Source organism: Anas acuta, chromosome 33 (assembly GCF_963932015.1).
Source record: "Anas acuta chromosome 33, bAnaAcu1.1, whole genome shotgun sequence".
Taxonomy (NCBI): Eukaryota; Metazoa; Chordata; class Aves; order Anseriformes; family Anatidae; genus Anas; species Anas acuta.
This window is the reverse complement of record NC_089011.1, coordinates 60335-86899: the sequence shown is the minus strand read 5'-3', so window position 1 is coordinate 86899 and position 26565 is coordinate 60335. Positions and strand designations below refer to the sequence as shown.

At 57.4% G+C, this 26565-nt stretch overlaps 1 protein-coding gene, 1 long non-coding RNA gene and 6 gene segments (V, D, J or C); 5 read left to right on the top strand and 3 right to left on the bottom strand.

Moving 5' to 3' along the window:
• Nucleotides 1-482: 482 nt before the first annotated feature.
• Nucleotides 483-14615, top strand: LOC137846557 (uncharacterized). Of its 3 annotated transcripts, XR_011090535.1 has the most exons (4): nucleotides 487-544; nucleotides 2663-2792; nucleotides 4152-4213; nucleotides 7165-7263. It is a non-coding gene; the product is annotated as an uncharacterized lncRNA (long non-coding RNA). The 3 variants fall into 3 exon arrangements; XR_011090537.1 differs by lacking the exons at nucleotides 2663-2792; nucleotides 4152-4213; nucleotides 7165-7263 and adding exons at nucleotides 6325-6516; nucleotides 14517-14615 and having other exon boundaries at nucleotides 483-544; XR_011090536.1 differs by lacking the exons at nucleotides 2663-2792; nucleotides 4152-4213 and adding an exon at nucleotides 6325-6516 and having other exon boundaries at nucleotides 483-544.
• On the top strand, nucleotides 5199-5906 carry LOC137846548 (Ig heavy chain V region 6.96-like). The segment is given in 2 exon segments: nucleotides 5199-5306; nucleotides 5413-5906. Coding segments are annotated over 2 exon segments (534 nt in total).
• On the top strand, nucleotides 10285-11909 carry LOC137846514 (immunoglobulin heavy variable 3-23-like). The segment is given in 2 exon segments: nucleotides 10285-10397; nucleotides 11413-11909. Coding segments are annotated over 2 exon segments (552 nt in total).
• On the bottom strand, nucleotides 12845-13683 carry LOC137846546 (immunoglobulin heavy variable 3-23-like). The segment is given in 2 exon segments: nucleotides 12845-13462; nucleotides 13569-13683. Coding segments are annotated over 2 exon segments (603 nt in total).
• A 127-nt stretch (nucleotides 14616-14742) lies between the features above and the next one.
• On the top strand, nucleotides 14743-25285 carry LOC137846547 (immunoglobulin heavy variable 3-23-like). The segment is given in 2 exon segments: nucleotides 14743-14826; nucleotides 24639-25285. Coding segments are annotated over 2 exon segments (549 nt in total).
• On the bottom strand, nucleotides 19455-20283 carry LOC137846541 (uncharacterized). Its single transcript, XM_068664555.1, has 2 exons — nucleotides 20133-20283; nucleotides 19455-20026 (listed from the first exon to the last, which is right to left on the bottom strand). Exons 1-2 carry the CDS (start codon nucleotides 20266-20268, stop codon nucleotides 19470-19472), a joined length of 693 nt encoding a protein of 230 aa, XP_068520656.1. The 5' UTR covers nucleotides 20269-20283; the 3' UTR covers nucleotides 19455-19469.
• The window catches only part of LOC137846550 (Ig heavy chain V region 6.96-like), a 10022-nt gene continuing 7075 nt past the window's right edge, over nucleotides 23619-26565 (bottom strand). Inside the window, exon 3 of the V gene segment in view lies at nucleotides 23619-23717.
• LOC137846549 (immunoglobulin heavy variable 3-23-like) lies at nucleotides 25578-26263 on the top strand. The segment is given in 2 exon segments: nucleotides 25578-25672; nucleotides 25779-26263. Coding segments are annotated over 2 exon segments (525 nt in total).

Below are 26565 nucleotides of genomic sequence, written 5' to 3'. Positions count from 1 at the left end.
GCTCTCTGTCCTTCCTCCCCAGGGCTGCGGGCGGCCGCCACCTTGGATGAGTCCGGAGGGGGCCTCGTGAGTCCCGGGGGGTCCCTGACCCTGGTCTGCAAGGCCTCCGGCTTCACCTTCAGCAGCTACAACATGGCATGGATGAGACAGGCACCTGGGAAGGGGCTCGAATACGTCGCAGAAATTAGCAGCAGTGGTGGTAGCACAGCCTACGCGCCGGCGGTGAAGGGACGCTTCACCATCTCCAGGAACAACGGGCAGAGCACGCTCACCCTGCAGATGAACAGCCTCAAGGCCGAAGACACCGCCACCTGCTACTGCGCAAAATGTGCTGGTAGTGGTTGTGCTTATGCTGCTAGGATTGATGGTGCTGCTGGTGCTGGAGCTGCTGATGACACTGGTTGTGGTACTGGTCATGCTGATGGTGTTGGTGATGGTCTTTGTGATGATCATAATGCTCCAGGTGATGCTAATATTGTCAGCCATCAACACATGAGCACAATCACCACTCCAACAACCACTAGCACTTTTCGCGCAGTAGTAGGTGGCGGTGTCTTCAGCCTTGAGGCTGTTCATCTGCAGGGTGAGCGTGCTCTGCCCGTTGTTTTTGGAGATGGTGAAGCGTCCCTGCACCTGCGACGGGTAGTATGTCTCACTACCATCAGAGCTAATATCTGCGACCCACTCGAGCCCCTTCCCAGGTGCCTGTGGCACCCAGAACATGCTGTAGCCGCCGAAGGTGTATCCGGAGCCCTTGCAGACCAGGGTCAGGGACCCCCCGGGACTCACGAGGCCCCCTCCGGACTCATCCAAGGTGGCGGCCGCCCGCAGCCCTGGGGAGGAAGGACAGAGAGTGGTGGGCTTGTGAGTCCTGGGGGGTTCCTGACCCTGGTCTGCAAGGGCTCCGGATACACCTTCAGCAGCTACTGGATGTATTGGGTGCGACAGGCACCAGGGAAGGCACTCGAATATGTCGCACAAATTAACCCTGGTGGTAGTAGCACAGCCTATGCGCCGGCGGTGAAGGGACGCTTCACCCTCTCCAGGAACAACGGGCAGAGCACGGCCACCCTGCAGATGAACAGCCTCAAGGCCGAAGACACCGCCACCTACTACTGCTCCAAAGAAATGGATGATAGCGGTTACCCTCTTGCTGGTCAGATTGGTGGTGCTGCTGGTGCTGCTTTCATTGCTCTTGACCCAGGGAAAGGCCCCGAACCAACTCACCCTGGCCACAAGCACCAGCAACACCAGCAGTACCTTCAGCTGTACCACCACCAAGACCAGCACCTTTCGCGCACTGCGGATACACCTTTAGCAGCTACACCATGAGTTGGGTGCGACAGGCACCCGGGAAGGGGCTTGAATATGTCGCGAGTATTTACAACGATGGTAGTGGAACAAGCTACGCGCCGGCGGTGAAGGGACGCTTCACCATCTCCAAGAACGACGGGCAGAGCACGCTCACCCTGCAGATGAACAGCCTCAAGGCCGAAGACACCGCCACCTACTACTGCACGAGAAGTTATGCTTGCACTGGTTGTACTGGTGTTGATTGGATTGATGGTGCTGCTGGTGCTGCTGGTTTCATGCACGGCCCATGGCAAGGTCCCAACACAACTCATCCCAGCACCACCAGGGGGGAAGGCTGTGCTACTACTGCTCGTAACGGGGTCGTGCCATGTGCTCCCATCACTCTGAATACCCGCGATGTACTCAAGTCCCTTCCTGGATGTCCGTCGCATCCATTAAATGTGGTAGCTGCTGAAGGTGTATCCGGAGCCCTTGCAGAGCAGGGTCAGGGACCCCCCCAAGCTGAGCCCACCGCTCTCTGTCCTTCCTCCCCAGGGCAGTGGGCAGCCAAGACCTTGGATGTGTCCAGAGGGGGCCTCGTGAGTCCCGGGGGGCCCCTGACCCTGGTCTGCAAGGGCTCCGGCTTCACCTTCAGCAGCTACAGCATGTATTGGGTGCGACAGGCACCCGGGAAGGGGCTTGAAAGTATCGCAGCTATTAACAACGATGGTAGTGGCACAAGCTACGCATCGGCGGTGAAGGGACGCTTCACCATCTCGAGGAACAACGGGCAGAGCACGGCCACCCTGCAGATGAACAGCCTCAAGGCCGAAGACACCGCCACCTACTACTGCGCGAGAGTTCCTAGTGGTGCTGCTGGTGATGCTTATGGTATTGGTGTTGCACGTGGTGGTGGTGTCGCTACCACGCAGAGCACACGGAAGGGCCTTGGACATGCATTTTGGGGTCTCCTCCACCATCACCCTTCCATTTGGTGGTGTTTTCATGACCACCCTTCATCCCTTGGCCAACCTCCATCACCCTCTGCCCATGCAGCCCCTCCATCAGGGGGTTCTCCAGCAGGATCCTGGCCATGCGGTGGTCGAGACCTTGCAGAAACCCAAGGGGGACATCAGTCAACCATCGCCCTGAGGGTTTCATGCGTGAAAAGGCTCAGAAGTGATGACCCCAGAGGCCAGCGCTGCGTGAGAAGAGCTGCGGGTGGACAACCCGCTGGTGGCCGGGGTGAGTTGTGTCGGGGCCTTTCCCTGGGCCATGAGCAATGTCAGCAGCACCAGCAGCACGATCAATCTCACCAGGATGAGCACAACTACCATAACTACTTCCAGCTTGTTTCGTGCAGTAGTAGGTGGCGGTGTCTTCGGCCTTGAGGCTGTTCATCTGCAGGGTGGCCGTGCTCTGCCCGTCGTTCCTGGAGATGGTGAAGCGTCCCTCCACCGCCGGCGCGTAGGCTGTGCTACTACCACCAGTGTTAATTTGTGCGACATATTCGAGTGCCTTCCCAGGTGCCTGTCGCACCCAATACATGTCGTTGCTGCTGAAGGTGTATCCGGAGCCCTTGCAGACCAGGGTCAGGGACCCCCCGGGACTCACGAGGCCCCCTCCGGACTCATCCAAGGTGGCGGCCGCCCGCAGCCCTGGGGAGGAAGGACAGAGAGCGGTGGGCTCAGCCGCACGGCACGGGCCCCCGCACGGCCGTGGGGAGCCGGGGCCGCCGGCAGCCTCCGCGGGACCGGGCCCTACCTGGGACGGCGGCCAGGAGGAGGAGGAGGGCGAAGGCGTGAGGCCGAGGACTCATGGTGGGGAAGGGAAGGGGTGCTGGGTGCTGTGGGGATGCTGCGTATTTGAAGGTGCCCAAGGGGGCATTAATTGGGTTATTCGGCATTCATCTCCTTGGGTTATTTCACTACACTGAGTAAATTCATAATAAGTCAACGGAGCCCACCGCTCTCTGTCCTTCCTCCCCAGGGCTGCGGGCGGCCGAGACCTTGGATGAGTCCGGAGGGGGCCTCGTGAGAACCGGGGGGTCCCTGACCCTGGTCTGCAAGGGCTCCGGATACACCTTCAGCAGCAACGACATGGGATGGATCCGACAGGCACCCGGGAAGGGGCTTGAAGCAGTCGCGAGTATTGGCAGCAGTGGTAGTGGCACAGACTACGCGCCGGCGGTGCAGGGACGCTTCACCATCTCCAGGAACAACGGGCAGAGCACGGCCACCCTGCAGATGAACAGCCTCAAGGCTGAAGACACCGCCACCTACTACTGCGCAAAAGGTGCTGGTAGTGGTTGTTGTTATGCTTCTGCTTATGGGATTGCTCGTGCTGCTGGCAATGGTGCTGCTGGTGATGCAGGTTGTGGTGTTCGCCATGATGATAGTGTTGGTGCTGCTACTGGTGTTGGTGGTGTTAATGGTGTTGGGGATGTTGAAGGTGTTATGGATCTTCATGGTGTTGGTGCTGTTGATTATGTTGGCGATGGTGACGATGATGTTGATGAAGGTCTCGGGGGTCTTAATAGTGCTCGTGAATGTGATAGTTGCATATTCGAGCACTATCGCCACTCCAACCACTGTCGCGATACTCTCTGTCATCATCATGTCTAGCATCATCATCACCACTAACACCTCTATCAACAGCGCAGTCACCATCACCGCCAGCAGCAGCAGCAGCACTACCTGGAGCACGACAACGTCTCGCGCAGTAGTAGGTGGCGGTGTCTTCGGCCTTGAGGTCATTCATCACTAGGAAGAACAGGCTCTGCCCGTTGTCCCTGGAGATGGTGAAGCGTCCCTTCACCGCCGGCAAGTACCATGTGTTCCCATCACTCCAAATAGTAGCGACGAACTCGAGCCCCTTCCCGGGTGCCTGTCGCACCCAAAACATGGAGTAGCTGCTGAAGGTGTATCCGGAGGCCTTGCAGACCAGGGTCAGGGACCCCCCGGGACTCACGAGGCCCCCTCCGGACTCATCCAAGGTGGCGGCCGCCCGCAGCCCTGGGGAGGAAGGACAGAGAGCGGTGGGCTCAGCCTGGGGGATCCTTGACCCGGGCCTGCAAGGCCTCGGACTTCTGCTTCAGCTACTACGGCATGAGCTGGGTGCGACAGGCACCTGGGAAGGGGCTCGAACACGTTGCGGGTATAACCGATAGTGGTAGTGACACAGAGTATGCGTCGGCGGTGAAGGGACGCTTCACCATCTCCAGGAACAACGGGCAGAGCACGCTCACCCTGCAGATGAACAGCCTCAAGGCCGAAGACACCGCCACCTACTACTGCACGAGAGGTGGTGCTGGTAGTGCTGGTGGTGTTAATGGCTGAAAATATTAGAGTCACCATTACCATCATAAATATCACAAAGACCAGCACCAACGTCATCAGCAGGACCAGTACCACAACCAGTGTCACCAGCAGCTCCAGCATCAACAGCACAATCAATCCAACCACGAGTACCAGCACCATAACTACCAGCAGCTTTCGCGCAGTAGTAGATGGCGGTGTCCTCGGCCTTGATGCTGTTCATCTGCAGGGTGAGCGTGCTCTGCCCGTTGTTCCTGGAGATGGTGAAGCGTCCCTTCACCGCCGGCGCGTAGTATGTGTAACTACCACCAGCGTTAATTTGTGCGACGAACTCGAGCCCCTTCCCAGGTGCCTGTCGTACCCAATACATCCAGTAGCTGCTGAAGGTGAAGCCGGAGGCCTTGCAGACCAGGGTCAGGGACCCCCCGGGACTCATGAGGCCCCCTCTGGACTCATCCAACGTCATGGCCGCCCGCAGCCCTGGGGAGGAAGGACAGAGAGCGGTGGGCTCCGTTGACTTATTATTAAGTAACTCAGGGCAATGAAATAACCCAAGGAGGGTTAACCCAATTAATGCCCCCTTGGGCGCCTTCAAATACGCAGCGTCCCCACAGCACCCAGCACCCCTTCCCTTCCCCACCATGAGTCCTCGGCCTCACGCCTTCGCCCTCCTCCTCCTCCTGGCCGCCGTCCCAGGTAGGGCCCGGTCCCGCGGAGGCTGCCGGCGGCCCCGGCTCCCCACGGCCGTGCGGGGGCCCGTGCCGTGCGGCTGAGCCCACCGCTCTCTGTCCTTCCTCCCCAGGGCTGCGGGCGGCCGAGACCTTGGATGAGTCTGGAGGGACCCTCGTGAGTCCCGGGGGGTCCCTGACCCTGGTCTGCAAGGGCTCCGGATACACCTTCAGTGACTACGGCATGAGATGGGTGCGACAGGCACCTGGGAAGGGGCTCGAAGATATCGCAGCTATTAGCAAGGATGGTAGTTGGACAGGCTACGCGTCGGCGGTGAAGGGACGCTTCACCATCTCCAGGAACAACGGGCAGAGCACGCTCACCCTGCAGATGAACAGCCTCAAGGCCGAAGACACCGCCACCTACTACTGCGCGAAAGAGTATGATGGTGGTTGGAGTGGTGTTGCTGAGATTGCTGATGCTGCTGGTTATGGTGGTTGTGGTGCTGGTCGTGCTGATGGTGTTGGTGATGGTCTTCATGACGTTGTTGATGGTGCCAGGTGCACTGGTAGTGGTTGGTGTGGTGGTAGTGCCAGTGATGTTGATCGCTGACAATATAAATATCACCAGCACCATCGTCATGACCAGCACCAGCACCACCAGCACCAGCACCAGCAATATCCTCACCATAACTCCAACCACTACTACCACCTTGTTTTGGAGATGCTTTTTGTGGGCAGGAGATTTTGTGCCCAGGCCCTTTCCCTGTGCCATGGATGAAGGCAGCAGCACCATCAGCCTCATCAACATAATGATCAATATCAGCGTGAGCAGGGCCTTCATCGTCATCACCATCATCATCACTTAGTAGTTGAGTGAGTAGTAGTGGTGATAGGAGGATGGTTGGAGTAGGTGACCTTGTAGCTCTTTTCCAAACTTGTGCTTTTGGTGCTGGTGCTGGTGATGTTAATACTGTCAGCCATCAACACCGCCAGCACTACCACCACTCCAAGCACTACCAGCACCACCTCTCGCGCAGTAGTAGGTGGCGGTGTCTTCGGCCTTGAGGCTGTTCATCTGCAGGGTGAGCGTGCTCTGCCCGTTGTTCCTGGAGATGGTGAAGCGTCCCTTCACCGCCGGCGCGTAGTATGTGGTACCATCAGTGTTAATAGCTGCAACGTATTCGAGCCCCTTCCCGGGTGCCTGTCGCACCCAATACATGGCGTAGTTGCTGAAGGTGAAGCCGGAGCCCTTGCAGACCAGGGTCAGGGACCCGCCGGGACTCACGAGGGTCCCTCCAGATTCATCCAACATCAAGGCCGCCCGCAGCCCTGGGGAGGAAGGACAGAGAGCGGTGGGCTCAGCTTGGGGGGGTCCCTGACCCTGGTCTGCAAGGGCTCCGGATACACCTTCAGCAGCTACCACATTTAATGGCTGCGACGGGCATGCAGGATGGGACTTGAGTACATCGCGGGTATTCAGAGCGATGGTAGCACATGGCACGAACCCGTTATGAGCAGTGGTAGCACAGCCTTCCCGCCTGGTGGTGCTGGGATGAGTTCTGTTGGGACCTTGCCATGGGCCGTGCATGAAACCAGCAGCACCAGCAGCACCAGCAGCACCAGCAGCACCATCAATCCAATCAATAGCAGTACAACCAGTGCAGGCATAACTTCTCGTGCAGTAGTAGGTGGCGGTGTCTTCGGCCTTGAGGCTGTTCATCTGCAGGGTGAGCGTGCTCTGCCCGTTGTTCCTGGAGATGGTGAAGCGTCCCTTCACCGCCGATGCGTAGCTTGTGCCACTACCATCGTTGTTAATAGCTGTGATACTTTCGAGCCCCTTCCCGGGTGCCTGTCGCATCCATCCCATGCTGTAGCTGCTGAAGGTGAAGCCGGAGCCCTTGCAGACCAGGGTCAGGGACCCCCCGGGACTCACGAGGCCCCCTCCGGACTCATCCAAGGTGGCGGCCGCCCGCAGCCCTGGGGAGGAAGGACAGAGAGCGGTGGGCTCAGCCTGGGGGATCCTTGACCAGGGTCTGCAAGGGCTCCGGCTTCTCCTTCAGCAGCTACCAAATGGTATGGGTGCAACAAGTACCCGGGAATTGGCCCAAATACATCCTAAACTTTCGGAAGGGTGGTAGTGACACAAGGTACGCGTCGGCAGTTCAGGGACACTTGGTCTCCAGGAGCTCCTGGTACAGGACGGCCACCCTGCAGATGAACAGCCTCAAGGCCGAAGACACCGCCACCTACTACTGCGCGAGAGCTACTGATAGTGGTGGTTGGAATACTGATAGTGCTGATGGCCTTGATGGGTCAAAATAGTAACATCACCAGTACGATTATCAGGACCAGAACCAGAACAAATATCACCAGCAGCACCAGGAGCAGCATCAATTTCATTAGGATTAAAAGAACCACCGTAAGCCTCTTTCGCGCAGTAGTAGGTGGCGGTGTCTTCGGCCTTGAGGCTGTTCATCTGCAGGGTGAGCGTGCTCTGCCCGTTGTTCCTGGAGATGGTGAAGCGTCCCTTCACCGCCGGCGCGTAGTATGTGCTGCCACCACCGGTAATACTCGCGACGTATTCCAGCCCTTTTCCGGGTGCCTGTCGCACCCAAAACATGGGGTAGCTGCTGAAGGTGAAGCCGGAGCCCTTGCAGACCAGGGTCAGGGACCCCCCGGGACTCACTCGACCCCCTCCGGACTCATCCAAGGTCTTGGCCACCCGCAGCCCTGGGGAGGAAGGACAGAGAGCACTGGACTTCGTTGACTTATTACAAAATACCTTAGTGCAATGAAATAACCCAAGGAGGGTTAAACTAATTAATGCCCCCTTGGGCGCCTTCAAATACGCCCGTCCCCAGCGTCCCCACAGCACCCAGCACCCCTTCCCTTCCCCACCATGAGTCCTCGGCCTCACGCCTTCGCCCTCCTCCTCCTCCTGGCCGCCGTCCCAGGTAGGGCCCGGTCCCGCGGAGGCTGCCGGCGGCCCCGGCTCCCCACGGCCGTGCGGGGGCCCGTGCCGTGCGGCTGAGCCCACCGCTCTCTGTCCTTCCTCCCCAGGGCTGCGGGCGGCCGCCACCTTGGATGAGTCCGGAGGGGGCCTCGTGAGTCCCAGTGGGTCCCTGACCCTGGTCTGCAAGGGCTCCGGCTTTGACTTCAGCAGCAAGGGCATGGGATGGATTCGACAGGCACCCGGGAAGGGGCTCGAGTACGTCGCAGAAATTAGCAGCAGTGGTGGTACCACAGCCTACGTGCCGGCGGTGAAGGGACGCTTCACCATCTCCAGGAACGACGGGCAGAGCACGGCCACCCTGCAGATGAACAGCCTCAAGGCCGAAGACACCGCCACCTACTACTGCGCAAAATGTGCTGGTAGTAGTTGTGCTTATGCTGCTAGGATTGATGGTGCTGCTGATGCTGGAGCTGCTGATGGCACTGGTTGTGGTACTGGTCATGGTGATGGAGTTGGTGATGGTTTTGTGATGATCATAATGGTCCAGGTGATGCTAATATTGTCAGCCATCAACACACGAGCACAATCACCACTACAATAACCACTAGCACTTTTCGCGCAGTAGTAGGTGGCGGTGTCTTCGGCCTTGAGGCTGTTCATCTGCAGGGTGGCCGTGCTCTGCCCGTTGTTCCTGGAGATGGTGAAGCGTCCCTTCACCGCCGACGCGTACCATGGGCTACTACCATCCTTGCTAATACCCGCGACCCACTCGAGCCCCTTCCCGGGCGCCTGTCGCACCCATGCCATGAGGTAGCTGCTGAAGGGGAAGCCGGAGATGTTTGGGACTACGCATGCACTGCAGCGAGCTCTGTTTTACCCACGGTATCACAACATTTTGTTCCAAAAATTATTTTCCCATTTGTGGCTACCCTTGCCCCAAATAGAAGGATGCATTGCCTCTTATGCTTACTCTTGACCTCAGTATGGACAACGCTTTTGCCCTTTCATGGGTATTTTTGCCCCAAATACAGAGGTGTTTGGCTCTAGATTCTCTCTTTGCCCCAAACATGAGCACCTGGCCCATTTTCAGGGGCAATGTGGCCACACAATGGGGGGTGTTTGCCATTTATGGATATTTTTCAACCCAAATAATACACATTTCTTACTTTTTAACACCAGTTTGAATGAAATTGGGGTGTTGATTATTATCCTGGCCATTGACGCACCAATCACATAGATTTTTTCCTCCTTTTTCCTCTTTTTTTCCAGAATACTAGCATATTTTTAGCACTTTGGGGCCACCTGAGTCCAAAATGTGGGAATGTTGTCCCACTCCAGAGATCAAAACCCCCAATTTGAGAAGTTTTTGCTGAGACCTGCAGCGCTGCCCAGCCAAGCGCAGCCAGCCAGATGTTTGTGCGGGGGCTATTTCTGGGCAGAAAAACGAGTTATTTTGGTACGGCCTGAAAGCTCAGCAGCTGGAGCAGCCCCAAAACACGGCTGCTTTCTGTTTTCTGTGTGAATTTTAGAAGAGATTGCAATTCAATTACTCAGCATTGATAGTAAATATCCCTCCAATTAAATAATTCCATGTCATAAGTGATCACGGATCACAATGAAATAACTCAAAGCACCCCATGAATTAGTGAGGAGTAAAGAATTAAACAGAATAATGAAGAAATGAAACAAATGCTAGTCAAAGATCAAAATGAAATAATTCCAGAGGCCCAATTATTTAGAACATAGTGGAAAATGAAAAACAAACAAACAAACAAACAAACAAACAAATTTGTTGAGTTTCATGTATTATAGAATCATAGAATCATAGAATATCCTGAGTTGGAAGGGACCCTTAAGGATCATCAAGTCCAACTCTTGACACCGCACAGGTCTACCCAAAAATTCAGAGCATATTCACCAAACAAACACAATGAGTTCCTGTCAAGAATCACCATAAAATAATTGACTGCATGAAATTAATGAGTGCGTGGTATGGAATGCAATGAAATACCCCAAGGAGCAAAATCAATGAATGCCCCCTTGGGCGCCTTCAAATACGCCCGTCCCCAGCGTCCCCACAGCACCCAGCACCCCTTCCCTTCCCCACCATGAGTCCTCGGCCTCACGCCTTCGCCCTCCTCCTCCTCCTGGCCGCCGTCCCAGGTAGGGCCCGGTCCCGCGGAGGCTGCCGGCGGCCCCGGCTCCCCACGGCCGTGCGGGGGCCCGTGCCGTGCGGCTGAGCCCACCGCTCTCTGTCCTTCCTCCCCAGGGCTGCGGGCGGCCGAGACCTTGGATGAGTCTGGAGGGACCCTCGTGAGTCCCGGGGGGTCCCTGACCCTGGTCTGCAAGGCCTCCGGCTTCACCTTCAGCAGCTACTACTTGGACTGGGTGCGACAGGCACCGGGGAAGGAGCTCGAGTGGGTTGCAACTATAAAATACAATGGTAGGACTGGTTGGTACTTGCCGGCGGTGAAGGGACGCTTCACCATCTCCAGGAACGACGGGCAGAGCACGGCCACCCTGCAGATGAACAGCCTCAAGGCCGAGGACACCGCCACCTACTACTGCACGAGAAGTTATAACGGGATTGGATGTGCTGCTGGTGGTTGGACTGGTGGTGCTGCTGGTGCTGCTGTCATTGCTTGTGGCTCATGGAAAGGGCCTGACACAACTCACCCCGGTCACCAGCACGTTCTCCACCCGCAGCTCTCATGAGCACCATCAATATTGACAGCACCAGCACCAACAGCACCGTGGTCATCATCATGAAGGGCAACAACACCAAGATCTCCAACACCATCATCATAAAGAGCACCAACATCAACATGGGAACATCAACACTGTCAGCACCACCACCAGCACCATCAAGAGCCTGACCACTACAATAGTCTCTCGCGCAGTAGTAGGTGGCGGTGTCTTCGGGCTTGAGGCTGTTCATCTGCAGGGTGGCCATGCTCTGCCCGTTGTTCCTGGAGATGGTGAAACGTCCCTGCACCGCCGGCGCGTAGTATGTGGGACTACCATCATTTTCAATACCCGCGACAAACTCGAGCGCCTTCCCGGGTGCCTGTCGCACCCACTCCATGCCGTAGCTGCTGAAGGTGAAGCCGGAGCCCTTGCAGACCAGGGTCAGGGACCCCCCAGGCTGAGCCCACCGCTCTCTGTCCTTCCTCCCCAGGGCTGCGGGCAGCCGAGACCTTGGATGAGTCCGGAGGGGGGCTCGTGAGTCCCGGGGGGTCCCTGACCCTGGTCTGCAAGGGCTCCGGCTTCACCTTCAGCAGCTACAACATGAACTGGGTGCGACAGGCACCTGGGAAGGGGCTCGAGTGGGTCGCACAAATTAGCAGCAGTGGTAGTGCCACATACTACGCGTCGGCGGTGAAGGGACGCTTCACCATCTCCAAGAACAACGGGCAGAGCACGCTCACCTTGCAGATGAACAGCCTCAAGGCCGAAGACACCGCCACCTACTACTGCTGCAAAGAAATGGATGATAGCGGTTACCCTCTTGCTGGTCAGATTGGTGGTGCTGCTGGTGCTGCTTTCATTGCTCTTGACCCAGGGAAAGCCCCGAACCAACTCACCCTGGCCACAAGCACCAGCAACACCAGCAGTACCTTCAGCTGTACCACCACCAAGACCAGCACCTTTCGCGCACTGCGGATACACCTTTAGCAGCTACACCATGAGTTGGGTGCGACAGGCACCCGGGAAGGGGCTTGAATATGTCGCGAGTATTTACAGTGATGGTAGTGGCACAAGCTGCGCGCCGGCGGTGAAGGGACGCTTCACCATCTCCAGGAACAACGGGCAGAGCACGCTCACCCTGCAGATGAACAGCCTCAAGGCCGAAGACACCGCTACCTACTACTGCGCGAGAGGTTATGCTGGTAGTGGTTATGGTAGTTGTGCTCATCCTGGTCAGATTGGTCATGCTGCTGGGGCTGCTGGCATTGTTCATGGCCCAGGGAATACACCCGACACAACCAGTCCCAGCTTCCCGCAGCTCTTCTCACCATGAATACGGACAGCACCAGCACCAACGCCACCATGGTCATCATCAGGAAGGGCACCAACACTGTCAGCACCACCACCAGCACCATCAAGAGCCTGACCACCACGATAGTCTTTCGCGCAGTAGTAGGTGGCGGTGTCTTCGGCCTTGAGGCTGTTCATCTGCAGGGTGAGCGTGCTCTGCCCGTTGTTTTTGGAGATGGTGAAGCGTCCCTTCACTGCCGGCGCGTATCTTGTGGTACTACCATCGCTGTTAATACTCGTGACGAACTCAAGAGCCTTCCCGGGTGCCTGTCGGATCCATCCCATGTTGTAGCTGCTGAAGGTGAAGCCGGAGCCCTTGCAGACCAGGGTGAGGGATTATTGAGGCTGAGCCCACCGCTCTCTGTCCTTCCTCCCCAGGGCTGCGGGCGGCCGAGACCTTGGATGAGTCCGGAGGGGGCCTCGTGAGTCCCGGGGGGTCCCTGACCCTGGTCTGCAAGGGCTCCGGCTTCACCTTCAGCAGCTACTGGATGTATTGGGTGCGACAGGCACCCGGGAAGGGGCTCGAATACGTTGCAGCTATTAACACTGATGGTACCACATACTACGCGCCGGCGGTGAAGGGACGCTTCACCATCTCCAGGAACAACGGGCAGAGCACGCTCACCCTGCAGATGAACAGCCTCAAGGCCGAAGACACCGCCACCTACTACTGCGCGAAAAGTTATGGTGCTGGTTGGAGTGGTGGTAGTGCTGGTGGTGTTGATGGCTGCCAATATTATCATCACCAAGGCCATCATAAACATCAAAAACACCATCACCAACACCATCAGCATGACCAGTACCACAACCAGTGTCATCAGCAGCTCCAGCATCAGCAGCACCAGCAATACCTTCACGATAACCCCAACCACCACCACCAGCTTCTTTCGCGCAGTAGTAGGTGGCGGTGTCTTCGGCCTTGAGGCTGTTCATCTGCAGGGTGGCCGTGCTCTGCCCGTTGTCCCTGGAGATGGTGAAGCGTCCCTGCACCGCCGGCGCGTAGCCTGTCCAACCACCACCAGTGCTAATAGCAGCGACGTATTCGAGCCCCTTCCCGGGTGCCTGTCGCACCCACTGCATGCCCCAGCTGCTGAAGGTGAAGCCGGAGGCCTTGCAGACCAGGGTCAGGGACCCGCTGGGACTCACGAGGCCCCCTCCGGACTCATCCAAGGTGGCGGCCGCCCACAGCCCTGGGGAGGAAGGACAGAGAGCGGTGGGCTCAGCCGCACGGCACGGGCCCCCGCACGGCCGTGGGGAGCCGGGGCCGCCGGCAGCCTCCGCGGGACCGGGCCCTACCTGGGACGGCGGCCAGGAGGAGGAGGAGGGCGAAGGCGTGAGGCCGAGGACTCATGGTGGGGAAGGGAAGGGGTGCTGGGTGCTGTTGGGATGCTGGGGACGGGCGTATTTGAAGGCGCCCAAGGGGGCATTAATTGGGTTAACTCTTTTTGGGTTATTTAATTGCACTGAGGTATTTTGTAATAAGTCAACGAAGTCCAGCGCTCTCTGTCCTTCCTCCCCAGGGCTGCGGGCGGCCGAGACCTTGGATGAGTCCGGAGGGGGCCTCGTGAGTCCCGGGGGGTCCCTGACCCTGGTCTGCAAGGGCTCCAGCTTCACCTTCAGCAGCAACGCCATATATTGGGTGCGACAGGCACCAGGGAAGGGGCTCGAAGCAGTCGCGAGTATTGGCAGCAGTGGTAGTGGCACAGATTACGCGCCGGCGGTGCAGGGACGCTTCACCATCTCCAGGAACAACGGGCAGAGCACGGCCACCCTGCAGATGAACAGCCTCAAGGCCGAAGACACCGCCACCTACTACTGCGCGAGAGGTGATGCTGGTAGTGGTTGGTACGGTGGTAGTGTTGGTGGTGTTAATGGCTGAAAATATTAGAGTCACCAGGACCATCATAAATATCACAAAGACCATCACCAACACCATCAGTCTGACCAGTACCACAACCAGTGTTACCAGCAGCTCCAGCACCAACAGCACAATTAATCCAACCAAGGTTACCACCACCATAACTACCAGCAGCTTTCGCGCAGTAGTAGGTGGCGGTGTCTTCGGCCTTGAGGCTGTTCATCTGCAGGGTGAGCGTGCTCTGCCCGTTGTTCCTGGAGATGGTGAAGCGTCCCTTCACCGCCGGCGCGTAGTAAGTGCTACTACCACCGCTGTTAATACTCGCGACTGCTTCGAGCCCCTTCCCGGGTGCCTGTCGCATCCATCCCATTTGGTAGCTGCTGAAGGTGTATCCGGAGCCCTTGCAGACCAGGGTCAGGGACCCCCCGGGACTCACGAGGCCCCCTCCGGACTCATCCAAGGTCTCGGCCGCCCGCAGCCCTGGGGAGGAAGGACAGAGAGCTGAGAGCTCCATTGACTTATTATTAAATACCTCAGTGCAGTGAAATACCCCAAGGAGACTTAACCCAATTAATGCCCCCTTGGGCGCCTTCAAAAACGCAGCGTCCCCACAGCACCCAGCACCCCTTCCCTTCCCCACCATGAGTCCTCGGCCTCACGCCTTCGCCCTCCTCCTCCTCCTGGCCGCCGTCCCAGGTAGGGCCCGGTCCCGCAGAGGCTGCCGGCGGCCCCGGCTCCCCACGGCCGTGCGGGGGCCCGTGCCGTGCGGCTGAGCCCACCGCTCTCTGTCCTTCCTCCCCAGGGCTGCGGGCGGCCGCCACCTTGGATGAGTCCGGAGGGGGCCTCGTGAGTCCCAGCGGGTCCCTGACCCTGGTCTGCAAGGGCTCCGGCTTTGACTTCAGCAGCAAGGGCATGGGATGGATCCGGCAGGCACCCGGGAAGGGGCTCGAATACGTCGCCGGTATTGACGATGATGGTAGTTACACAGAGTACGCGCCGGCGGTGAAGGGACGCTTCACCCTCTCCAGGAACAACGGGCAGAGCACGCTCACCCTGCAGATGAACAGCCTCAAGGCCGAAGACACCGCCACCTACTACTGCGCGAAAGAAGCTGGTAGTGGTTGGTACGGTGGTAGTGCTGGTGGTGTTGCTGGCTGACAATATTGACATCACCAGCACCAGCACCAAGATCTCCAGGAGCACCAGCACCACCAATATCGTCAACACCAACACCATAACCATCAGCACTTTTCACGCAGTAGTAGGTGGCGGTGTCTTCGGCCTTGAGGTCACTCATCAGTAGGAAGAACACGCTCTGCCCGTTGTCCCTGCAGATGGTGAAGCGTCCCTTCACCGCCGGCAAGTACCACGTGTTCCCATCACTCCAAATAGTAGCGACGAACTCGAGCCCCTTCCCAGGTGCCTGTCGCACCCAAAACATGTGGTAGCTGCTGAAGGTGTATCCGGAGCCCTTGCAGACCAGGGTCAGGGACCCCCCGGGACTCACGAGGCCCCCTCTGGACTCATCCAAGGTCTCGGCCGCCCGCAGCCCTGGGGAGGAAGGACAGAGAGCGGTGGGCTCAGCCTGGGTAGTCCTCAATAATCCCTGACCCTGGTCTGCAAGGGCTCCGGCTTCACCTTCAGCAGCAATGAAATGTATTGGGTGCGACAGGCACCCGGGAAGGGGCTCGAGTGGCTCGCGGGTATTGACAGCTATGGTAGCACATACTACGCGCCGGCGGTGAAGGGACGCTTCACCATCTCCAGGAACAACGGGCAGAGCACGCTCACCCTGCAGATGAACAGCCTCAAGGCCGAAGACACCGCCACCTACTACTGCGCGAGAGCTGCTAGTAGTTATGCTGGTGCTGCTTATGGTATTGGTGTTGCACGTGGTGGTGGTGTTGGTACCACGCAGAGCACACGGAAGGGCCTTGGACATGCATTTTGGGGTCTCCTCCACCATCACCCTTCCATTTGGTGGTGTTTTAATGACCACCCTTCATCCCTTGGCCAACCTCCATCACCCTCTGCCCATGCAGCCCCTCCATCAGGGGGTTCTCCAGAAGGACCCTGGCCATGCGGTGGTCCAGACCTTGCAGAAACCCAAGGGGGACATCAGTCAATCATCACCCTGAGGATTTCTTGGGTGAAAAGGCTCAGAAGTGATGACCCCAGAGGCCAGTGCTGCGTGAGAAGAGCTGCGGGTGGACAACCCGCTGGTGGCCGGGGTGAGTTGTGTCGGGGCCTTTCCCTGGGCCATGAGAAATGTCAGCAGAACCAGCAGCACGATCAGTTCCAGCAGCATAACTCCAAGCACCACTACCAGCTTGTTTCGCGCAGTAGTAGGTGGCGGTGTCTTCGGCCTTGAGGCTGTTCATCTGCAGGGTGGCCGTGCTCTGCCCGTTGTTCCTGGAGATGGTGAAGCGTCCCTTCACTGCCGACGCGTAGTAAGTGCTACTACCATCAGGGTTAATAGTCGCGACCCACTCAAGCACCTTCCCAGGTGCCTGTCGTACCCAATACATCCAGTAGCTGCTGAAGGTGAAGCCGGAGCCCTTGCAGACCAGGGTCAGGGACTACGCAGGCTGAGCCCACCGCTCTCTGTCCTTCCTCCCCAGGGCTGCAGGCGGCCGAGACCTTGGATGAGTCCGGAGGGGGCCTCGTGAGTCCCGGGGGGTCCCTGACCCTGGTCTGCAAGGCCTCCGGATACACCTACAGTGAATACCGCATATATTGGGTGCGACAGGCACCTGGGAAGGGGCTCGAATACGTCGCCCAAATTGGCTACAGTGGTAGTAGCATACACTATGCGCCGGCGGTGGAGGGACGCTTCACCATCTCCAGGAACGACGGGCAGAGCACGGCCACCCTGCAGATGAACAGCCTCAAGGCCGAAGACACCGCCACCTACTACTGCACGAGAAGTTATTCTTGCGGTGGTTGTACTGCTATTGATTGGATTGATGGTGCTGCTGGTGCTGCTGGTGCGGGAAATTTGGGCTTAATTTAGTACCTTGGGGTCAATGGAAGGAGTCAGGTTCAGCTAATGATTTGGTGTGGAACGCCAGGGATTTGGGTGATGAAGATGAGCGATGTGACCACCACCACCACCACCACCACCACCACCACCACCACCACAATCAATGCCAAGACCGTCAACAGCACCAAGACCATTTTTAATGTCACCACCAGCATCAATGTAACCAGCACCAGGAGCACCAGCAATGTCACTACCAGGAGCTGTAGTATAACCACTAGCATCTTTCGCGCAGTAGTAGGTGGCGGTGTCTTCGGCCTTGAGGCTGTTCATCTGCAGGGTGGCCGTGCTCTGCCCGTTGTTCCTGGAGATGGTGAAGCGTCCCTTCACCGCCGGCAAGTACCATGTGCTACCACCATCGTTCCTAATAGCTGCGACCTCTTCGAGCCCCTTCCCAGGTGCCTGTCGCACCCAGTTCATGCCGTAGTAGCTGAAGCTGAAGTCCGAGCCCTTGCAGACCCAGGTCAAGGCTCCCCGAGGCTGAGCCCACCGCTCTCTGTCCTTCCTCCCCAGGGCTGTGGGCAGCTGCCACATTGGATGAGTCCGGAGGGGGCCTCGTGAGTCCCGGGGGGTCCCTGACCCTGGTCTGCAAGGGCTCCGGATACACCTTCAGCAGCTACAACATGGCATGGATGAGACAGGCACCTGGGAAGGGGCTCGAATACGTCGCAGAAATTAGCAGCAGTGGTGGTAGCACAGCCTACGCGCCGGAGGTGAAGGGACGCTTCACCATCTCCAGGAACGACGGGCAGAGCACGGCCACCCTGCAGATGAACAGCCTCAAGGCCGAAGACACCGCCACCTACTACTGCGCAAAATGTGCTGGTAGTAGTTGTGCTTATGCTGCTAGGATTGATGGTGCTGCTGGTGCTGGAGCTGCTGATGGCACTGGTTGTGGTACTGGTCATGGTGATGGTGTTGGTGATGGTTTTGTAATGATCATAATGGCCCGCGTGATGCTAATATCGTCAGCCATCAACACACGAGCACAATCACCACTCCAACAACCACTAGCACTTCTCGTGCAGTAGTAGGTGGCGGTGTCTTCGGCCTTGAGGCTGTTCATCTGCAGGGTGAGCGTGCTCTGCCCGTTGTTCCTGGAGATGGTGAAGCGTCCCTTCACCGCCGACGCGTACCATGTGCTACTACCATCGTTCCTAATAGCTGCGACCTCTTCGAGCCCCTTCCCAGGTGCCTGTCGCATCCATCCCATGCCCTTGCTGCTGAAGTCGAAGCCGGAGCCCTTGCAGACCAGGGTCAGGGACCCCCCGGGACTCACGAGGCCCCCTCCGGACTCATCCAAGGTCTCGGCCGCCCGCAGCCCTGGGGAGGAAGGACAGAGAGCGGTGGGCTCAGCGGCACGGCACGGGCCCCCGCACGGCCGTGGGGAGCCGGGGCCGCCGGCAGCCTCCGCGGGACCGGGCCCTACCTGGGACGGCGGCCAGGAGGAGGAGGAGGGCGAAGGCGTGAGGCCGAGGACTCATGGTGGGGAAGGGAAGGGGTGCTGGGTGCTGTGGGGACGCTGCGTATTTGAAGGCACCCAAGGGGGCATTAATTGCGTTAACCCTCCTTGGGGAATTTCACTGCACTGAGTAAATGCGTAATAAGTCAACGGAGCCCAAAGTCCTCTGTCCTTACTCCCTAGGGCTGCGGGCGGCCGAGACCTTGGATGAGTCCGGAGGGGGCCTCGCGAGACCCGGGGGGTCCCTGACCCTGGTCTGCAAGGGCTCCGGCTTTGACTTCAGCAGCAAGGGCATGGGATGGATGCGACAGGCACCCGGGAAGGGGCTCGAAGTGGTCGCAGTTATTAACAGTGATGGTAGTAGCACATGGTACGCGTCGGCGGTGAAGGGACGCTTCACCATCTCCAGGAACAAGGGGCAGAGTGTGTTCTTCCTACTAATGAATGACCTCAAGGACAAAGACACCGCCACCTACTACTGCACAAGAAGTTATGCTTGCGGTGGTTGTACTGCTATTGATTGGATTGATGGTGCTGCTGGTGCTGCTGGTGCTGCTGGTGCTGCTGGTGCTACTGGTCTCATCCATGGCCCATTGCAAGGTCCCAACACAACTCATCCCAGCTCTGCCTGCGTGTACTTCTGCTACTACTGCTCGTAACGGGGTCGTGCCATGTGCTACCATCGCTCTGAATACCCGTGACGTACTCAAGTCCCTTCCTGGGTTCCCGTTGCACCCATCCCATGTGGTAGCTGCTGAAGGTGAAGCCGAAGCCCTTGAAGGCCAGGATCAGGGACTCCCTGGTGCAAGTTTGGGGCATGGAGCAGTAAATTTGGGCTTAATTTAGTACCTTGGGGTCAATGGAATGATTTGGGTTCAGCAAATGATTTGGGGTGGAATGCCAGGGATTTGGGTGATCAAGATGACCAATGTGACCACCACCACCACCAGCACCACCAGCACCACCACAATCAATGCCAAGACCGTCAACATCACCAAGACCATTTTTAATGTCACCACCAGCATCAATGTAACCAGCACCAGGAGCACCAGAAATGTCACTACCAGGAGTTGTAGTATGACTACCAGCACCTTTCGCGCAGTAGTAGGTGGCGGTGTCTTCGGCCTTGAGGCTGTTCATCTGCAGGGTGGCCGTGCTCTGCCCGTCGTTCCTGGAGATGGTGAAGCGTCCCTTCACCGCCGGCGCGTAGTATGTGCTGCCACCACCGGTAATACTCGCGACGTATTCCAGCCCTTTCCCGGGTGCCTGTCGCACCCAAAACATGGGGTAGCTGCTGAAGGTGAAGCCGGAGCCCTTGCAGACCAGGGTCAGGGAGCCCCCAGGCTTCACGAGGCCCCCTCCGGTCTCGTCCAAGGTCTCGGCCGCCCGCAGCCCTGGGGAGGAAGGACAGAGAGCGGTGGGCTCAGCCGCACGGCACGGGCCCCCGCACGGCCGTGGGGAGCCGGGGCCGCCGGCAGCCTCCGCGGGACCGGGCCCTACCTGGGACGGCGGCCAGGAGGAGGAGGAGGGCGAAGGCGTGAGGCCGAGGACTCATGGTGGGAAAGGGAAGGGGTGCTGGGTGCTGTTGGGACGCTGTTGATGGGCGTTTTTGAAGGTTCCAGGAGTGGGCGTTCATTGCGTTTCCTCCTTGGGGTATTTCATTGCATTCCTTACCACGCAGTCATTAATTGCACGCACTCAATTATTCCATGGTTGATTCTTGACTGGAGCTCATTGCGGTTCTTCGGTGAACACAAGGAACTCAACAAAGTTGATTTTTGGGGCATTTTCCTCCATATTCTAATTAATTGTGCCTCTGGAATTATTTCATTTTGATCTTTGACTAGCATTTGTTTCATTTCTTCATTATTCCATTTAATTCTCTACCCTGCACTAATTTATCGGGTGCTTTGAGTTATTTCATCGTGATCCCTGATCACTTATGAAATGGAAATACTTAATTGGATAGATTTTTATTTATTAATGCTGAGTAATTTAATTGTAGTCTCTCTAAAATGCACACAGAAAACAGAAAGCAGCCGTGTTTTGGGGCTGCTCCAGCTGCTGAGGTTTCAGGCCGTACCAAAATAACTCGTTTTTCTGCCCAGAAATAGCCCCCGCACAAACATCTGGCTGGCTGCGCTTGGCTGGGCAGCGCTGCAGGTCTCAGCAAAAACTTCTCAAATTGGGGGTTTTGATTTCTGGAGTGCAACGTCATTCCCACATTTTAGACTCAGATGGCCCGAAAGTGCTAAAAATATGCTACTATTCTGGAAAAAAAGAGGAAAAAGGAGGAAAAAATCCATGTAAAATGTGCGTTAATGGCCAGGATAATAATCAATACCCCAATTTCAATCAAAATAGTGTTAAAAAGTAGGAAATGTGTATTATTTGCATTGAAAAATATCCATAAATGGCAAACACCCCCCATTGTGTGGCCACATTGCCCCTGAAAATGGGCCAGGTGCTCATATTTGGGGCAAAGAGGGTATATAGAGGCTAACATCTCTGTATTTGGGGTAAAAATACCCATGAAAGGGCAAAAGCATGACCATAGTGAGGTCAAGAGTAAGCATAAGAGGCAACGCATTCTTCTATTTGGGAGAAGGATGGCCAAAAATGGGAAAGTAGTTTCTTTTTGGAACAAAATGTTGTGATACTGGGGGTAAAACTGAGCTCGCTGCAGTGCATGGGTAGTCCCAAACATCTCCAGCTTCCCCTTCAGCAGCTACCTCATGGCATGGGTGCGACAGGCGCCCGGGAAGGGGCTCGAGTGGGTCGCGGGTATTAGCAAGGATGGTAGTAGCCCATGGTACGCGTCGGCGGTGAAGGGACGCTTCACCATCTCCAGGAACAACGGGCAGAGCACGCTCACCCTGCAGATGAACAGCCTCAAGGCCGAGGACACCGCCACCTACTACTGCACGAGAAGTTATAACGGGATTGGATGTGCTGCTGGTGGTTGGCCTGCTGGTGCTGCTGGTGCTGCTGTCATTGCTCGTGGCTCATGGAAAGGCCCTGACACAACTCACCCCGGTCACCAGCAGGTTCTCCTCCCGCAGCTCTCATGAGCACCATCAATATTGACAGCAACAGCACCATGGTCATCATCATGAAGGGCAACAACACCAAGATCTCCAACACCATCATCATAAAGAGCACCAACATCAACATGGGAACATCAACACTGTCAGCACCACCACCAGCACCATCAAGAGCCTGACCACTACGATAGTCTCTCGCGCAGTAGTAGGTGGCGGTGTCTTCGGCCTTGAGGCTGTTCATCTGCAGGGTGAGCGTGCTCTGCCCGTTGTTCCTGGAGATGCTGAAGCGTCCCTTCACTGCCGGCGCGTATCTTGTGGTACTACCATCACTGCTAATACTCGCGACGAACTCAAGAGCCTTCCCGGGTGCCTGTCGGATCCATCCCATGCCGTAGCTGCTGAAGGTGAAGCCGGAGCCCTTGCAGACCAGGGTGAGGGATTATTGAGGCTGAGCCCACTGCTCTCTGTCCTTCCTCCCCAGGGCTGCGGGCGGCCGCCACCTTGGATGAGTCCGGAGGGACCCTCGTGAGTCCCGGGGGGTCCCTGACCCTGGTCTGCAAGGGCTCTGGCTTCACCTTCAGCAGCAACGACATGTATTGGGTGCGACAGGCACCCGGGAAGGGGCTCGAATACGTTGCAGCTATTAACACTGATGGTACCACATACTACGCGCCGGCGGTGAAGGGACGCTTCACCATCTCCAGGAACAACGGGCAGAGCACGGCCACCCTGCAGATGAACAGCCTCAAGGCCGAAGACACCGCCACCTACTACTGTGCGAAAAGTTATGGTGCTGGTTGGAGTGGTGGTAGTGCTGGTGGTGTTGATGGCTGCCAATATTATCATCACCAAGGCCATCATAAACATCACAAACACCATCACCAACACCATCAGCATGACCAGTACCACAACCAGTGTCATCAGCAGCTCCAGCATCAGCAGCACCAGCAATACCTTCACCATAACCCCAACCACCACCACCAGCTTCTTTCGCGCAGTAGTAGGTGGCGGTGTCTTCGGCCTTGAGGCTGTTCATCTGCAGGGTGAGCGTGCTCTGCCCGTTGTCCCTGGAGATGGTGAAGCGTCCCTCCACCGCCGGCGCGTAGCCTGTCCAACCACCACCAGTGCTAATAGCACCGACGTATTCGAGCCCCTTCCCGGGTGCCTGTCGCACCCACTGCATGCCCCAGCTGCTGAAGGTGAAGCCGGAGCCCTTGCAGACCAGGGTCAGGGACCCCCCGGGACTCACGAGGCCCCCTCCGGACTCATCCAAGGTCTCGGCCGCCCGCAGCCCTGGGGAGGAAGGACAGAGAGTGGTGGGCTCAACCTGGGGGGGTCCCTGACCCTGGTCTGCAAGGGCTCCGGCTTCACCTTCAGCAGCTACAACATGCAGTGGGTGCGACAGGCACCAGGGAAGGGGCTCGAATACGTCGCAGCTATTAGCACTGATGGTAGTTACACAGCCTACGCGCCGGCGGTGAAGGGACGCTTCACCATCTCCAGGAACAACGGGCAGAGCACGGTCACCCTGCAGATGAACAGCCTCAAGGCCGAAGACACCGCCACCTACTACTGCACGAAAGGTGCTTACGGTGCTTATGGTTATACTCCTGATCCGATTGATGGTGCTGCTGGTGATGGTTCAGGACGTACCGCTACCACCACTGTAAATAACCACAAGGAATTGGACTCTGCTGGACACCCTGTCTGGGAGAAGGACAATTCTTGCCCAAGGTCTTCACAGCACAGCACCCCTAGATCTGGGGAAAAGTAGCCATGAAAGGGTAAAAGTGTAATCATAGAAATGTGAACAGTAAGATAAAAAGAGTCAAGGTGTCCCTCTATTTGAGGAGTCCCAAACATCCCCAGCTTCAGCAGCTACAACACGAACTGGGTGCGACAGGCACCTGGGAAGGGGCTCGAGTACGTCGCGAGTATTGGCAGCAGTGGTGGTACCACAAGATACGCGTCGGCGGTGAAGGGACGCTTCACCATCTCCAGGAACAACGGGCAGAGCACGGCCACCCTGCAGATGAACAGCCTCAAGGCCAAAGACACCGCCACCTACTACTGCGCGAGAGGTTATGCTGGTAGTGCTTGGAGTGGTGGTAGTGCTGGTGGTGTTGATGGCTGACAGTATTAACATCACCAGCACCAGCACCAAAAACACAAGTTTGGAAAGGAGCTACAAGGTCACCTACTCCAACCATCCTCCTATCACCACTACTACTCACTCAACTACTAAGTGATGATGATGGTGATGACGATGAAGGCCCTGCTCACGCTGATATTGATCATTATGTTGATGAGGCTGATGGTGCTGCTGCCTTCATCCATGGCACAGGGAAAGGGCCTGGGCACAAATTCTCCTGCCCACAAAAAGCATCTCCAAAACAAGGTGGTAGTAGTGGTTGGAGTTATGGTGAGGATATTGCTGGTGCTGGTGCTGGTGGTTCTGGTTCTGGTCTTTATGACGGTGCTGGTGATATTTATATTGTCAGCGATCAACATCACTGGCACTACCACCACACCAACCACTACCAGTGCACCTGGCACCATCAACAACGTCATGAAGACCATCACCAACACCATCAGCACGACCAGCACCACAACCAACACAACCAGCAGCATCAGCAATCTCACCAGCACCACTACCAGCACCACTGTAAGCATATTTCGCGCAGTAGTAGGTGGCGGTGTCTTCGGCCTTGAGGCTATTCATCTGCAGGGTGAGCGTGCTCTGCCCGTTGTTTTTGGAGATGGTGAAGCGTCCCTTCACCGCCGGCGCGTAGTATGTGGTACCACCACCCTCGCTAATAGTCACAACAAACTCGAGCACCTTTCCAGGTGCATGTTCTAGCCATACCATGCCGACACTGCTGAAGGTGAAGCCGGAGCCCTTGCAATCCAGGGTCTGGGACCCCCCAGGCTGAGCCCACCACTCTCTGTCCTTCCTCCCCAGGGCTGCGGGCGGCCGCCACCTTGGATGAGTCCGGAGGGGGGCTCGTGAGTCCCGGGGGGTCCCTGACCCTGGTCTGCAAGGGCTCCGGCTTCACCTTCAGCAGCTACCGCATGAGCTGGGTGCGACAGGCACCTGGGAAGGGGCTTGAGTACGTCGCGAGTATTAGCAGCGATGGTAGTACCACAAGATACGCGCCGGCGGTGAAGGGACGCTTCACCATCTCCAGGAACAACGGGCAGAGCACGCTCACCCTGCAGATGAACAGCCTCAAGGCCGAAGACACCGCCACCTACTACTGCGCAAAATGTGCTGGTAGTAGTTGTGCTTATGCTGCTAGGATTGATGGTGCTGCTGGTGCTGGAGCTGCTGATGGCACTGGTTGTGGTACTGGTCATGCTGATGGTGTTGGTGATGGTCTTTGTAATGATCATAATGCTCCAGGTGATGCTAATATTGTCACCATCTATACACGAGCACAATCAGCACTCCAATAACCACTAGCACTTTTCGCGCAGTAGTAGGTGGCGGTGTCTTCGGCCTTGAGGCTGTTCATCTGCAGGGTGGCCGTGCTCTGTCCGTTGTTCCTGGAGATGGTGAAGCGTCCCTTCACCGCCGGCGCGTAGTTTGTGTAACTACCATCATCGTCAATACCCGCGACGTATTCGAGCCCCTTCCCGGGGGCCTGCCGGATCCATCCCATGCTGTAGCTGCTGAAGTCAAAGCCGGAGGCCTTGAAGGCCAGGGTCAGGGACCCCCCGGGACTCACTCAACCCCCTCCGGACTCATCCAAGGTCTCGGCTGCCCGCAGCCCTGGGGAGGAAGGACAGAGAGTGGTGGGCTCCGTTGACCTATTATGAATTTACTCAGTGTAGTGAAATAACCCAAGGAGATGAATGCCCAATAACCCAATTAATGCCCCCTTGGGCACCTTCAAATATGCCCATCCCCACAGCACCCAGCACCCCTTCCCTTCCCCACCATGAGTCCTCGGCCTCACGCCTTCGCCCTCCTCCTCCTCCTGGCCGCCGTCCCAGGTAGGGCCCGGTCCCGCGGAGGCTGCCGGCGGCCCCGGCTCCCCACGGCCGTGCGGGGGCCCGTGCCGTGCGGCTGAGCCCACCGCTCTCTGTCCTTCCTCCCCAGGGCTGCGGGCGGCCGCCACCTTGGATGAGTCCGGAGGGGGCCTCGTGAGTCCCGGGGGGTCCCTGACCCTGGTCTGCAAGGGCTCCGGCTTCACCTTCAGCAGCTACGGCATGTATTGGGTGCGACAGGCACCCGGGAAGGGGCTCGAATACGTCGCGAGTATTGGCAGCAGTGGTAGTGGCACAGACTACGCGTCGGCGGTGAAGGGACGCTTCACCCTCTCCAGGAACAACGGGCAGAGCACGGCCACCCTGCAGATGAACAGCCTCAAGGCTGAAGACACCGCCACCTACTACTGCGCGAAAAGTGCTTACAGTGATTGTGACGATACTAATGAAATTGATGCTGCTCCTGGTGCTGCTGGTGATATTTGTTCTGGTTCTGGTCCTGATAATCGTACTGGTGATGTTACTATTTTGACCCATCAAGGCCATCAGCACTATCAATACCCCAACCACCACTATCAGTAGCTCTTGCGCAGTAGTAGGTGGCGGTGTCTTCGGCCTTGAGGCTGTTCATCTGCAGGGTGGCCGTGCTCTGCCCGTCGTTTCTGGAGATGGTGAAGTGTCCCTCAACCGCTGGTGCGTAGTATGTGCTACTACCACTGTAGCCAATTTGGGCGACGTATTCGAGCCCCTTCCCAGGTGCCTGTCGCACCCAATATATGCGGTATTCACTGTAGGTGTATCCGGAGCCCTTGCAGACCAGGGTCAGGGACCCCCCGGGACTCACGAGGCCCCCTCCAGACTCATCCAAGGTCTCGGCCGCCCGCAGCCCTGGGGAGGAA